The sequence below is a fragment of the Manacus candei genome, unplaced genomic scaffold (assembly GCF_025592945.1).
Source record: "Manacus candei isolate 608988 ecotype Guabito, Panama unplaced genomic scaffold, ASM2559294v1 h1tg000539l, whole genome shotgun sequence".
Classification (NCBI taxonomy): domain Eukaryota; kingdom Metazoa; phylum Chordata; class Aves; order Passeriformes; family Pipridae; genus Manacus; species Manacus candei.
Window position 1 is genome coordinate 1 of NW_026138587.1, and position 13,470 is coordinate 13,470.

General features: G+C 62.7%; 1 protein-coding gene and 1 long non-coding RNA gene across 2 annotated transcripts; one reads left to right on the plus strand and one right to left on the minus strand.

Annotated features, from left to right (window-relative positions):
- Positions 1-285: 285 nt before the first annotated feature.
- Positions 286-12,550, minus strand: RENBP (renin binding protein). Its single transcript, XM_051776473.1, is given in 12 exon segments — positions 286-884; positions 1,003-1,090; positions 2,254-2,385; positions 3,793-3,845; positions 3,848-3,967; positions 6,187-6,268; positions 7,516-7,746; positions 8,695-8,867; positions 10,343-10,418; positions 11,315-11,390; positions 11,509-11,612; positions 12,503-12,550. Coding segments are annotated over 11 exon segments (1,221 nt in total). The 5' UTR covers positions 11,604-11,612; positions 12,503-12,550; the 3' UTR covers positions 286-789.
- LOC127465942 (uncharacterized) lies at positions 9,861-10,278 on the plus strand. The gene is made up of 3 exons (XR_007902480.1): positions 9,861-9,888; positions 9,976-10,000; positions 10,252-10,278. It is a non-coding gene; the product is annotated as an uncharacterized LOC127465942 (long non-coding RNA).
- Positions 12,551-13,470: the final 920 nt, after the last annotated feature.

The following is a 13,470-nucleotide window of genomic DNA, read 5'->3' on the forward strand; positions in this document are numbered from 1 at the left end:
GACACGGGATTATTGATGAGGAGGATGAAGAAATAGCCAGGGTAGAGGATGGGCGGAAGTGACGTTTGAAGTCAATGCAGGCGCCATGTTGGGTGAGGGCAGGGTGCGATTTCTTCCCCCCAAGGAGATGGACAGACGGACACGGGGGTTATTGAGGGGGACGAGGGGGTTATTTGGGGGGGATTATCGAATTTATTTTTGGGGGAATTTATTTTTGGGGGGACACGGGATTATTGATGAAAAGGATGAAGGAATAACCAGGGCAGAGGATGGGCGGAAGTGACGTTTGAAGTCAATGCAGGCGCCATTTTGGGTGAGGGCAGGGCGCGATTCCGCCCCCTGGGGATGGACAGACGGACATGGGAGTTATTGAAGGAAACGGAGGGGTTATTTGGGGGGGGATTATCGAATTTATTTTGGGGGGGACACGGGATTATCGATGGGGAAGATGAGGAGGGAATAGCCCGGGCAGAGGAAGGGCGGAAGTGACGTTTGAAGTCAATGTCGGCGCCATGTTGGAAGCGGGCAGGGCCCTCCCCCGGGGATGGACAGACGGACACGGGGGGTTATTGGGGGGCACAGGAGGTTTATTTGGGGGGGACGAGGGGTTATTTGGGGGGACACGCGTTAAACCGGGGGGGTTTATTGGAGGAAATGAGAAAAGCCCCAGGAGGGTAAGGGCGGAAGTGACGTCATGAAGCCCCCAACGGGCGCCGCCATGTTGGAAACGGGGCAGGGCCCTCCCCCCGGGGATGGGATGGACAGACGGACGGACGCGGGTGGGGGGGGTTATTTTGGGAGGTCCTCAGCCCCTTCCTCCCGCTCCAGGATGGCCCCCAGCAGCTCCTCGCACATCAGCAGCGCCCGCGCCACGTGGAAACACCCTGGGAAAGGGAGGGGAGGGGGGAGGGAAACACCATCCCAGTGTCCCCCAGTGGCTCCCAGTTAACACCAGTGACCCCCCGCCCCCACCCCCCCCCATCCTGAAGCCCCCAGACCCACCTTTGTAGGGCCCCCCCTTGATGGTGAGAGCGACGGTGCCGTCCCGGTTGAGGTACCCGAACCACTCGCCGTGTTCGGGGTCACGGAACTGAGGGGGGGGGAGGATTTTGGGGGGGCTTGAGACCACCCCCAACCCCCCCCCCCATGCCCTCCTCGGGGATCCCGGTGGGCGGGAGACCCCCGGGGGACCCCCCCCCCCACTATGGGAGAATGGAAGAGCCCCCCCTCACCACCCCCAGTAGCGACCCCCCCCCCCCCAAATTGGGATCCCCTCAATGACCCCCCGAAACCCCACAGGGACCCCCCCAAGCCCTCCAGGGACCCTCAAGGACCCCTCACGACCCCCCCGGGATCCCCCAACGACCCCCCCAAGCGCCCCAGGGACCCCCCAATGACCACCCCCAAGCCCCCCCGGACCTCCCCAGGACCCCCCAGTGACCCCCCCCGACCCCCCCAAGGACCCCCAGGACTGCCCAACGACCCCCCCAAGGCCCCCCGGACCTCCCCAGGGACGCCCAGAACCCCCCGGGACCCTCAAGGACCCCCAGAACCCCCCCGGGGGTCCCCCAACGACCCCCCCAAGCCCCCCAGGGACCCTCAAGGACCCCCTCACGACCCCTCCAGGACCCCACAATGACCCCCTCAAGCCCCCCCAGGACCCCTCCAATGACCCCCAGAACCCCCCAGGGACCCTCAAGGACCCCTCACGACCCCTCCAGGACCCCCCAATGACCCCCTCAAACCCCCCAGGACCCCCCCAGGGACCCCCCAATGACCCTCCCCAAGCCCCCGGGACCTCCCAACGACCCCCTCAAACCCCCCAGGACCCCCCCAGGGACCCCCCAGAACCCCCCCGGGACCCTCAAGGACCCCTCACGACCCCTCCGGGATCCCCCAATGACCCCCCCAAGCCCCCCAGGGACCCTCAAGGACCCCCCCCGACCCCTCCAGGACCCCCCAATGACCCCCTCAAACCCCCCCAGGACCCCCCAATGACCCCCAGAACCCTCCCCCGGGACTCTCAAGGACGCCCAGAACCCCCCCGGGATCCCCCAACGACCCCCCCCAAGCCCCCCCAGGGACCCCCCAATGACCCCCCCCGACCCCTCCAGGCTCCCCCAGGACCCCCCAACGATCCCCCCAAGCCCCCCAGAACCCCCCCAATTACCCCCCCAATGACCCCCAACACCCCCAGGGACCCTCAAGGACCCCCCAACGACCCCCCAAGACCCCCCTCGTTCCCCCCCCAACCTTGTCGAAGGTGAACTGGGCGACCGTCAGGAACTGGTCGATCAAACTGGGCCGGGGCCGGAACTGGTGGGCGGCCAGGAGGGCAACCATGGCCTCGGCGTGGGGCCACCACAGCTTCATGGCCCACTCCAGCTGGGAAAAACGGGAATTCCGGAAAATCCGGGGGGAAAAACCCGGGAAATGGGGGAAAATGGGGAGGAAATGGGGAAAAATGGGGGGGAAAAATGGGGGGGGAAATGGGGAAAAATGGGGGGGAAATGGGGAAAAAATGGGGGGAAATGAGACCCCACAGAGGTTCCTGGGCCACTCCAGCTGGGACTGGGGGGAAAAAACCGGGAATTTGTGAAAATTCGGGGTGAAAAAAATAGGAAATGGGGGGAAAAGGGGGAGGAAATGGAGAAAAAATGGGGGGAAAATGGGGAAAAATGGGGGGAAATGGGGAAAACATGGGGGGAAATGGGGAAAAATGGGAAAAACGGGGGGGAAATGGGGGAAAAAATGGGGGAAATGGGACCCTCAGAGGTTCCTGGGCCACTCCAGCTGGGAATGGGGGGAAACTGGGAATTTGGGAAAATTTGGGGGGAAAAAAATGGGAAATGGGGGAAAAATGGGGAGGAAATGGGGAAAAATGGGGGGAAATGGGGGGAAGGGGGAAAAAATGGGAGAAAATGGGGGAAAAAATGGGGAAAACATGGGGGGAAAATGGGGAAAAATGGGGAGGAAATGGGGGAAAATGGGGGAAATGGGAATTTGGGTGGGGGGGATTTTTGGTTTATTTTTGGGGAAGTTTTGGGTGGGATTTGGGGGTTTTGGGGGGAACTTTTGGGGGTGTTCTGGGTAGGATTTTGGGGTTTTTTTTTGTTAAATTTCGGTGGGATTTTGTGGATTTTTTTTTGGGAAGTTTTGGATGGGATTTGGGTTTTTCTTGTGCAAGTTTTGGGTGGGATTTTGGGGGTTTTTTTTTGGTAAATTTTGGGTGGGATTTTGGTTTTTTGGGGGGAAGTTTTGGGTGGGATTTTGGGGGTGTTTTGGGGTTTTTTTGGGGGTGTTTTGGTGGATTTTGGTGGTTTTTGGGGGAACTTTTGGGGGTGTTTTGGGTGGGATTTTGGTTTTTTTGGGGAACTTTTGGGGGTGTTTTGGGTGGGATTTTGGGTTTTTTTGGGAACTTTTGGGGGTGTTTTGGGTGGGATTTTGGGTTTTTTTGGGAACTTTTGGGGGTGTTTTGGGTGGGATTTTGGTGGTTTTTGGAGGAACTTTTGGGGTGTTTTGGGTGGGATTTTGGGTTTTTGGGGGGGAATTTTGGGGGTGTTCTGGGTGGGGTTTGGGGTTTTTGGGGGGAACTTTTGAGGGTGTTTTGGGGGTGTTCTGGGTGGGATTTGGGGTTTTTTTGGGGGTGTTTTGGGGGTGTTCTGGGTGGGATTTGGGTTTTTTTTGGAGGAATTTTGGGGGTGTTTTGGGGGTGTTCTGGGTGGGATTTGGGGTTTTTTTGGGGGTGTTTTGGGAGGGATTTGGGGTTTTTTGGGTAGATTTTGGGGGTACCTGCGTGGGGCAGTGCCCGTCGGCGTCCAGGAAGGCGAAGAGCCCCCCGTGCTGGGGTCCCACCCCCATTTCAGGGGTCCCTCCACCAGGGCGGCCACGGCCCGAGCCCCCAACTCGGGGTCCCCCCGACGCCCCGCGAACTCCAGCAGGAGCCACCCGGCCTCCAGGGCGTGGCCTGGGGGGCACCCCAAAATTTGGGGGGGGTCAGCACCCCGAACCCGGGGTCAGGAACCCCCAGGGGGGAGCAGGAGCCAGAAATCGGGGAGAAAAAAACAAATTTGGGAGGGGCAGGAGCCCGAATTTGGGGGGTCTCCCCTTCGACGGGCCCCAAAAAATCGGGGGGACCCCCCCAAAAAATTGGGGTAATCCTCCCAAAAAATTGGGGTGACTCCACCAAAAAATTGGGGTAATCCTCCCAAAAAATTGGGGTGAGCCCCCTGAAAAATTGGGGTAATCCTCCCAAAAAATTTGGGTGACTCCACCAAAAAATTGGGGTAATCCTCCCAAAAAATTGGGGTGACCCCCCCAAAAAATCGGGGTGTGACCCCCCCCCCAAATTGAGTTCCTACCCTTGCAAATTGGGATCCATCCCTGAAATTTGGGGTTCCAGCCCCCCCCAAAAATTGGTTCCCAGCCCCCCCAAATCGAGTTCCCACCCCCCTCCCCCCCAAATTGGGATCCACCCCCCAAAATTTGGGGTTCCACCCCCCCAAAATCAAGGTAACGCCCCAAATTTGGGGTTCCAAAATCGGGAGTGGTGTCGTCCCCCCCCAAAATGATGCCCCACCCTCCAAAAATAGGGGTCAACCTCCCAAAAATCGGGGTAACCCCCCAAAATCAGGGTAACCCCCCAAAAAATGACGTGTCCCCCCAAAAAATCAGGGTCCCATCCCCCCAAAATCGGGGTCCCACCCCCCCCAAATTGGGATCCACCCCCCAAAATTGGGATCCACCCCCCCCAAACGATGTTACCCCCCAAAATAAACCCCAGGGTAACCCCCCCAAAAATCAGGGTAACTCCCCCAAAATCAGGGTAACTCCCCCAAAAATGATGTCCCCCCCCCAAAAAAAAATCGGGGTTCACCCCCCAAAATCGGGGTCCCACCCCCTCAAATTGGAATCCATCCCCCAAAATCGGGATCCACCCCCCAAATTGGGATCCAGCCCCCCCAAAATTGGGGTCCACTCCCCCCAAACGATGTTCCCCCCCCAAAAAAAACCCTGGGTAACCCCCCCAAAAATCAGGGTAACCCCCCCCAAAAATGATGTGCCCCCCCCTAAAATCAAGGTAACCCTCCCCAAAATCGAGTTCCCACCCCCCCCAATTGGGATCCACCCCCCCAAAATCGGGATCTACCCCCCCAAACAATGTTTCCCCCCCCCCCAAAAAACAGGGTAAACCCCCCAAAAATCGGGGTCCCACCCCCCCAAATTAGGATCCACTCCCCCAAAATCGGGGGTCCCACCCCCCAAATGGGGGTCCACCCCCCAAACGATGTTCCCCCCCCAAAATAAACCCCAGGGTAACCCCCCCAAAAATCAGGGTAACCCCCCCAAAATCAGGGTAACCCCCCCAAAATCAGGGTAACTCCCCCAAAAATGATGTCCCCCCCCAAAAAAAATCGGGGTTCACCCCCCAAAATCTGGGTCCCACCCCCCCAAATTGGAATCCATCCCCCAAAATCGGGATCCACCCCCCAAATTGGATTCCACCCCCCCAAAATTGGGGTCCACTCCCCCCCAAACGATGTTCCCCCCCCAAATAACCAGGGTAACCCCCCCAAAAATCAGGGTAACCCCCCCAAAATCTGAGTCCCACCCCCCCAAACGATGTTCCCTCCCACAAAAAAACAGAGTTACTCCCCAAAAATCAGGGTAACCCCCCCCAAAAAATCAGGGTAACCCCCCCCCCAAAAATCAGGGTAACCCCCCCCAAAAATCAGGGTAACCCCCCCCCCAAAATCAGGGTAACCCCCCCCCCAAAAATCAGGGTAACCCCCCCCAAAAATCAGGGTAACCCCTCCAAAATCGAGTTCCCACCTCCCCAAATTGGGATCCGTCCCCCAAAATCAGGATCCACCCCCCCAAAATTGGGGTCCACTCCCCCAAACTATGTTTTCCTCCCCCAAAACAACGAGGTAACCCCCCCCAAAAATCAGGGTAACCCCCCCCAAAATCTGGGTAACGCCCCCCCCAAATCGTGGTCCACCCCCACCGAAAAAACAGGGCAACCCCCCAAAAAATCAGGGTAACCCCCCTAAAATCGGGGTCCCACCACCTCAAATTGGGATCCACCCCCCAAAATCGGGGTCCACCCCCCCCAAATCGAGTTCCCACCCCCCTAAAATCCCCCCCCCCCCCGCTCCCAAATTTGGGGTCCCCCCCCCCCCTTACCGGGGTTCATGAGGCGCCCGAGGCTCCCCGGGAGCTCCCCCCCCTCGGGGGTCACGTTCTCCAGGACCACCGAGTCCCCTCGCTGGGGGGGGACACCCCAAATTTGGGGGGGGACATGGGACGGACACGGGACACACCAATTAGGGGGGGGAACACCCGATTTTGGGGGGAAAACCCCCGATTTTGGGGGTCCCGGGGGGGGCTCTTGGGAAAAAGAGCCCCCAAGGGGGGGGCTGGGGGGGGATTTGGGGGTCCTGGGTGGGGTTTCGAGGGGTTTTGGGGGGATTTGGGGGTGCTGGGTGGGGACTGGGGGGATTTAGGGGTCCTGGAGGGAGATTTGGGGGGAGACTTGGGGGGGATTTGGGGGTCCTGGATGGGGTTTGGGGGGGATTTGGGAGTCCTGGGTGGGATTTGAAGGGGATTTGGGGGGAAATTGGGGAGATTTGGGGGTCCTGGGGGGGGACTGGGGGGGGGTGCTGGGTGGTGTTGGGGGGGATTTGGGGGTCCTGGGGGGGTTTGGGGGGGATTTGGGGGGAAATTGGGGAGATTTGGGGGTCCTAGGGGGGAACTGGGGGAGATTTGGGGGGAAATTGGGGAGATTTGGGGGTCCTAGGGGGGGGGTTGAGGGGGATTTGGGGGTCCTGGGGGGGGATTGAGAGGGACTTAGGGGGTCTCAGGTGGTCCCAGGGTTGTTCTGGGGGTCCCAGGGTTGTTTTGGGGGATCCCAGGGTGGTTTTGGGGGGTCCCGAGATGGTTTTGGGAGATCCAGGGGATGTTTTGAGGGATCCCAGGGTGGTTTTGGGGGGTCCCAGAGCGGTTTTAGGGGGTCCCAGGGTTGTTTTGGGGGTCCCGGGGGTGTTTCCAGGGGTCCCGGGGTAGTTTTGGGGGTTCCTGGGGTGGTTTTGGGAGATCCAGGGGATGTTTTGAGGGATCCCAGGGTGGTTTTTGGGGGTCCCAGGGTTGTTCTGAGGGGTCCCGGGGTGGTTTGGGGGGTCCCGGGGGGGTTTTGGGGGGTCCCAGGGTAGTTTGGGGGGTCCCGGGGTAGTTTTGGGGGGTCCCAGGGTGGTTTTGGGGGGTCCCAGGGTTTTTCGGGGGGGTCCCAGGGTGGTTTTGGGGGGTCCCAGGGTTTTTCGGGGGGGTCCCAGGGTGGTTTTGGGGGGTCCCAGGGTGGTTTTGGGGGATCCCAGGGTGGTTTTGGGGGGTCCCAGAGCGGTTTTAGGGGGTCCCAGGGTTGTTTTGGGGGTCCCGGGGGTGTTTCCAGGGGTCCTGGGATTGTTCTGGGGGGTCCCGGGGTGGTTTTGGGGGGTCCCGGGGGGGTTTTGGGGGTACCTGGAGGTGCAGCAGGACGTGCCTCGCCCCCCACTCGGCCATGGCCTCGCCCTGGGGGTCACTGTGGGGGTCCCCCGGAGCCCCCCAGAGCTGCAGCCCCACCTTGAGCACCATCATGGGCTGCGCCAGCGCCTGCTGGGGGGGGGTCCCCGAAAAAAGGGGTCTCCCCAACTCCAGGGGGGCCCCCCGGGCCCACCCCCACACGGCCAGAGCCCACTCGCGGCCCCACTCCTGGGGGGGACACGGGGGGGTCAGGGGGGGGATTGGGGGGCCCTGGGGGGGGGGGTTTGGGGGTCCCTGGGGGGGGTCTCAAGGTCGTTGGAGGGATTCTGGGGGGTCCTGGGGGGGGTCTCAGCCAGTCCTGGGGGTCCCAGGGGAGGTCAGGGGGTCTCCCCCTGTCCCGGGGGTCCCTGGGAGAGTTTGGGGGCCCCAGGGGTGGTTCTGGGGGTCTCCTCCTGTCCCGGGGGTCCCTGGGAGAGTTTGGGGGTCCTGGGTGGGTTCTGGGGGTCTCAGGGGTCTCACCCAGTCCTGGGGGTCCCGGGGGAGGGTCAGGGGGTCTCCCCCTGTCCCGGGGGTCTCTGGGGGTGTTCAGGGGGTCCCAGGGGGGTCCCGGGGGGTCTCACCGTGTACCAGGGGTCCCCCGCGGCCCGGGGGTCCCGGGGGGTGTTCAGGGGGGGGTCTCCCCCTGTCCCGGGGGTCCCAGGGGGTGTTCAGGGGGGGGTCTCCCCGTGTACTGGGGGTGTTCGGGGGGGTCCCGGGGGTCTCACCATGTACTGGGGGTCCCCTGAGGCCCGGGGGTCCCTGGGGGTGTTCGGGGGGTCCCGGGGGTCTCCCCGTGTACTGGGGGTGCTCAGGGGGGGGTCTCACCGTGTACCGGGGGTCCCTGTGGGTGCTCGGGGGGGTCTCCCCGTGTACCAGGGGTGTCAGGGGGGGTCCCGGGGGTCTCACCGTGTACCGGGGGTGTTCGGGGGGGGGGGTCTCACCGTGTACTGGGGGTCCCAGGGGGTGTCAGGGGGGGTCCCGGGGGTTTCACCGTGTACTGGGGGTGTCAGGGGGGTCCCGGGGGTCTCACCGTGTACCGGGGGTGTTCGGGGGGGGGGTCTCACCGTGTACTGGGGGTGTCAGGGGGGGTCCCGGGGGTCTCCCCGTGTACTGGGGGTGTCAGGGGGGGGGTCTCACCGTGTACTGGGGGTCCCCCGCGGCCCGGCCCAGCTCGAGCAGCCCCAGGGCACAAAAGGCTTCGCTGTAGAAGCTGCGCTGGAGCCGCTGCGGGAGCCCCGCGCGGGACAGCGAGAAACAGGCGCGGGACGAGCCGGGCCGGGGCCGCGCGTGCAGCTGCAGGAACCGCCCCCCTGGGGGTAATTAGTGCTCATTAATTAATTAGGGACGAGCCGGGCCGGGGCCGCGCGTGCAGCTGCAGGAACCGCCCCCCTGGGGGCAATTAGTGCTCATTAATTAATTAGGGACGAGCCGGGCCGGGGCCGCGCGTGCAGCTGCAGGAACCGCCCCCCTGGGGGTAATTAGTGCTCATTAATTAATTAGGGACGAGCCGGGCCGGGGCCGCGCGTGCAGCTGCAGGAACCGCCCTCCTGCGTAATTAGAGCTAATTAGTTCATTAGGGAAGGGTCCGGGGTCAATGGGGGAGCGTGGAGCTGCAGGAACCGCCCCCCTGCCGTAATTAGAGCTAATTAGTAAATTGGGGAGGGCTCCGGGGTCAGCGGGGCAGTGTGGAGCTGCAGGAGCCGCCCCCCTGGGGGTAATTAGTGCTAATTAGTTCATTAGGGACGAGCCGGGCCGGGGACGCGCGTGCAGCTGCAGGAACCGCCCCCCTGCGTAATTAGAGCTAATTAGTTAATTAGGGAAGGGTCTGGGGTCAGTGGGGGAGTGTGGAGCTGCAGGAACCGCCCCCCTGGGGGCAATTAACGCTAATTAATTAATTGGGGACGAGCCGGGCCGGGGCCGCGCGTGCAGCTGCAGGAACCGCCCCCCTGCGGGTAATTAACCGGGAATTAGTTAATTGGGGAAGGGTCCGGGGTCAGTGGGGCAGTGTGGAGCTGCAGGAACCGCCCCCCTGCGCAATTAGCGCTAATTAGTTAATTGGGGAGGGCTCCGGGGTCAATGGGGAGTGTGGAGCTGCAGGAACCGCCCCCCTGCGCAATTAACGGGTAATTAATTGGAAGTAATTAATTTGGGGGTAATTAATTGAGAGGGGTCAGTGGTCACTGGGGAGGTCAGTGACCAACAGGGGGCCATTGGGGGGGGGCAGTGGTCAGTGAGTGGTCAGTGAGTGGTCAGTGAATGGTCAGTGAATGGTCAGTGGGGGGGGTCAGTGAATGGTCAGTGAATGGTCAGTCAGTGGTCAGTGGTCAGTCAGTGGTCAGTGGTCAGTGAATGGTCAGTGGGGGGGTCAGTGAATGGTCAGTGAATGGTCAGTGGGGGGGTCAGTGAATGGTCAGTGAGGGGGTCAGTGAATGGTCAGTGAATGGTCAGTGGGGGGTCAGTGAATGGTCAGTGAATGGTCAGTGGTCAGTGGGGGGGGTCGGTGGTCAGCAAATGGTCGGGGGGTTACTGGGGGGTCACTGGTCAGTGAATGGTCAGTGGGGGGATCACTGGGGGGTCAGTGGTCAGTGAGTGGTCAGTGGTCAATCAGGGTCAGTGGTCAGTGAATGGTCAGTGGGGGGGCCACTGGGGGGGTCAGTGGTCAGTCAATGGTCAGTGGTCAGTGAGGGGTCAGAGGTCACTGAATGGTCAGTGAGTGGTCAGAGGTCAGTGGTCAGTCAGGGGTCAGAGGTCAGTGGTCCGTCAGGGGTCAGAGGTCAGGGGTCACCTGCTCTGGCCGCCTCCAGCAGCTCCGGCCGCCGGAACCGCGGCACCGTCCGGTAGAGCCGGGAATAGACCCACACCTGGGGGGCAGGGGGGGCAGGGGGGTCACCGGGGGGGTCACCGGGGGGGTCAAGGGGGTCACCGGGGGGGTTAGGGGGACACGAGGGGGTCAGGGGGGTCACTGGGGGGGTCAAAGGGGGTTACCACGGGGGTCAGGGGGGCTCAGGGAGGGTCACCAGGGGGGTCAAAGGGGGTCATTTGGGGGTCAGGGGGGCATGGGGGGGTCAGGGGGGGTCACCAGGGGGTCAGGGGGGTCAGGAGGGGTTAAGGGGGGGGTCAGGAGGGGTCTGGTGAGCATGAGGGGGGTCAAGGGGGGCACAGGGGAGGTTTAGGGGGTGTTTGGGGTCCCGGGGGCTGTTTGGGGGTCCCAGGGGAGTGTTTGGGGGTCCCAGGAGGTGTTTGGGGTCCCAGGGGGTGTGTTTGGGGCCCCAGGGGCTGTTTGGGGGTCCCGGGGGCTGTTTGGGGTCCCGGGGGGTGTTTGGGGTCCCAGGGGTGTGTTTGGGGGTCCCAGGGGGTGTTTGGGGTCCCGGGGGTGTTTGGGGTCCCAGGGGGGCTGTTGGGGGTCCCAGGGGGAGTGTTTGGGGTCCCAGGGGGTGTTTGGGGGTCCCAGGAGGTGTTTGGGGGTCCCAGGAGGTGTTTGAGGGTCCCAGGAGGTGTTTGGGGTCCCAGGGGGAGTGTTTGGGGTCCCAGGAGGTGTTTGGGGGTCCCAGGAGGTGTTTGAGGGTCCCAGGAGGTGTTGGGGGTCCCAGGGGGTGTTTGGGGTCCCGGGGGGTGTTTGAGGGTCCCAGGGGGTGTTTGGGGTCCCAGAGGTGTGTTTGGGGCCCCAGGGGCTGTTTGGGGTCCCAGGGGTGTGTTTGGGGGTCCCAGGGGGTGTTTGGGGTGTGTTTGGGGTCCCGGGGGGTGTTTGGGGTCCCACCTGCCGGCCCTGCAGCCACACGAACTTGGTGTCGTCGTAGACGGAGCCGTCGCGGCTCAGGCACGAGAAGAACCCGCTGGGGGAGGGGGGGGGGCATTTTGGGGGGGTCATTTGGGGGTCCCGGACCCCCGGGTAGGTCCCAGGGGGGTCTCTGGGGGTCTCTGGGGGTCTCTGGGGGTCTCTGGGGGTCTCACCCGTGCTCGGGGTCGTGCGAGTGTCGCTCCCAGAAGGCGACGACGGCGTCGAGCTCGGCCGAGATCCGGCCCAGCCAGGAGCGGAGGGGATCCATGGAGACCCCCTGGGACCCCCCCGGGGACCCCAGAGTCACTGAGAGACCCCCTGGGACCCCCTGGGACCCCCCGGGGACCACAGAGTCACTGAGAGACCCCCGGAGACCCCCCCGGGCACCCCAGAGTCACTGAGAGACCCCCCTGAGACCCCTCAGAGACCCCACAGAAACCTCCCGGAGACCCCAAACCCACTGAGAGACCCCAACAGAGACCCCAGAGCCACTGAGACCCCCCCAGAGACCCCCCAGAGACCCCAAACCCGCTGAGAGACCCCAGAGAGACCCCAGCCCCCCAGATTTCCCCCAAAGCCCCCCATGGGGGTCCCGAGAGCCCCCCCAGCCCCCCAGATTCCCCCCAGCCCCCTCGAGCCCCCCATGGGGGTCCCGAGAGCCCCCCCAGCCCCCCAGATTCCCCCCAGCCCCCCATGGGGGTTCCGAGAGCCCCCCCCCAGACCCTCATCGAGCTGCCCCCAGACTCCCTTTGGGGTCCCCAAACCTCTCAGACCCCTTTTAGGGTCCCTTTGGTCCCCCAGATCCCCCCTCAGGGTCCCCCCAGGACCCCCATTGAGGTCCCCAGAGGCCCCCAGACCCCCCCCAGCCTCTCATGGGGGTCCCCAAACCCCCAGACCCCCTTTTGGGGTCCCGCAGACCCCCCCAGACCCTCATCGGGCTCCCCCCCGGACCCCCAAACCCCCACTGGGGTCCCCCCAGAGCCCCCCTCAGCCCCCCAATTGGGGTCCCCTCGGCCCCCCCAGCCCCACTTTGGGGTCCCCGCCCCTCTCAGACCCCTTTTGGGGTCCCCTCGCCCCCCCCCAGCCCCACTTTGGGGTCCCCTGGGCCCCCCCAGACCCCTTTTTGGGGTCCCCAAAATCGCCCCCCCCCCCCCTCCCCGGACCCACCGCGGGCGCTGCCCCGTCACGAGACCCCGAGCTGGGACCACGCCCCCTTCCTGGCCACGCCCCAAACCCCACCCCGAGCCCCGCCCACCGCCCCAAACCACGCCCCCAACCCCCCTGAGCACCGCCCACCGCCCCAAACCACGCCCCCAACCCCCCTGAGCACCGCCCACCGCCCCAAACCACGCCCCCAACGCCGTTAGCCCTGATTTTTGGGGTTCAGGGCCTTGATTTTGGGGTTCAGGCCCTGATTTTGGGGTGAAGGGCCCCGAATTTGGGGTGCAGGGGTGTGATTTTGGGGTATAGACCCTGATTTTGGGGTTTCAGGGCCGGCTTCTCGGGGTGCAGGTCCTGATTTTGGGATACAGGGTCCTGATTTTGGGGTGCAGGGCCTGATTTCCAGGTTTTTGGGTCAGGTTTTCGGGGTTCAGACCCTGATTTGGGGGTTTCAGGGCCAGGTTTTCAGGGTGCAGGTCCTGATTTTGGGGTTCAGGGCCTCATTTTCAGGTTTTTGAGTCAGGTTTTTGGGGTTCAGACTCTGATTTTGGGGGTTCAGGGCCAGCTTTTCGGGGTGCAAGTCCTGATTTTGGGGTTCAGTCCCTGACTTTGGGGTTCAGTCCCTGATTTTGGGGTTCAGTCCCTGATTTTGGGGTTTCAGTCCCTGATTTTCAGGTTTTTGGGTCAGGTTTTTGGGGTTCAGTCCCTGATTTTGGGGTTCAGACCCTGATTTTGGGGTTCAGTCCCTGATTTTGGGGTTTCAGTCCCTGATTTCGGGGTGCAGGGCTGGGATTTTCAGGGTTGGTGGATGTGGGTTTTTTTGGGGGGGGTTTTAGGGCTGTTTTTTGGGGCGCAGCGATTTTGGAGCTTCCCCCTTCTCCCCCCTTCAAAGTTTCTCCTCCCCAAAACCCCCCCAAAAACGTCTTTTTGTTTTCTTTTTTTTACTCCAAAAAAATGTCTTTTTAATTTGTTCA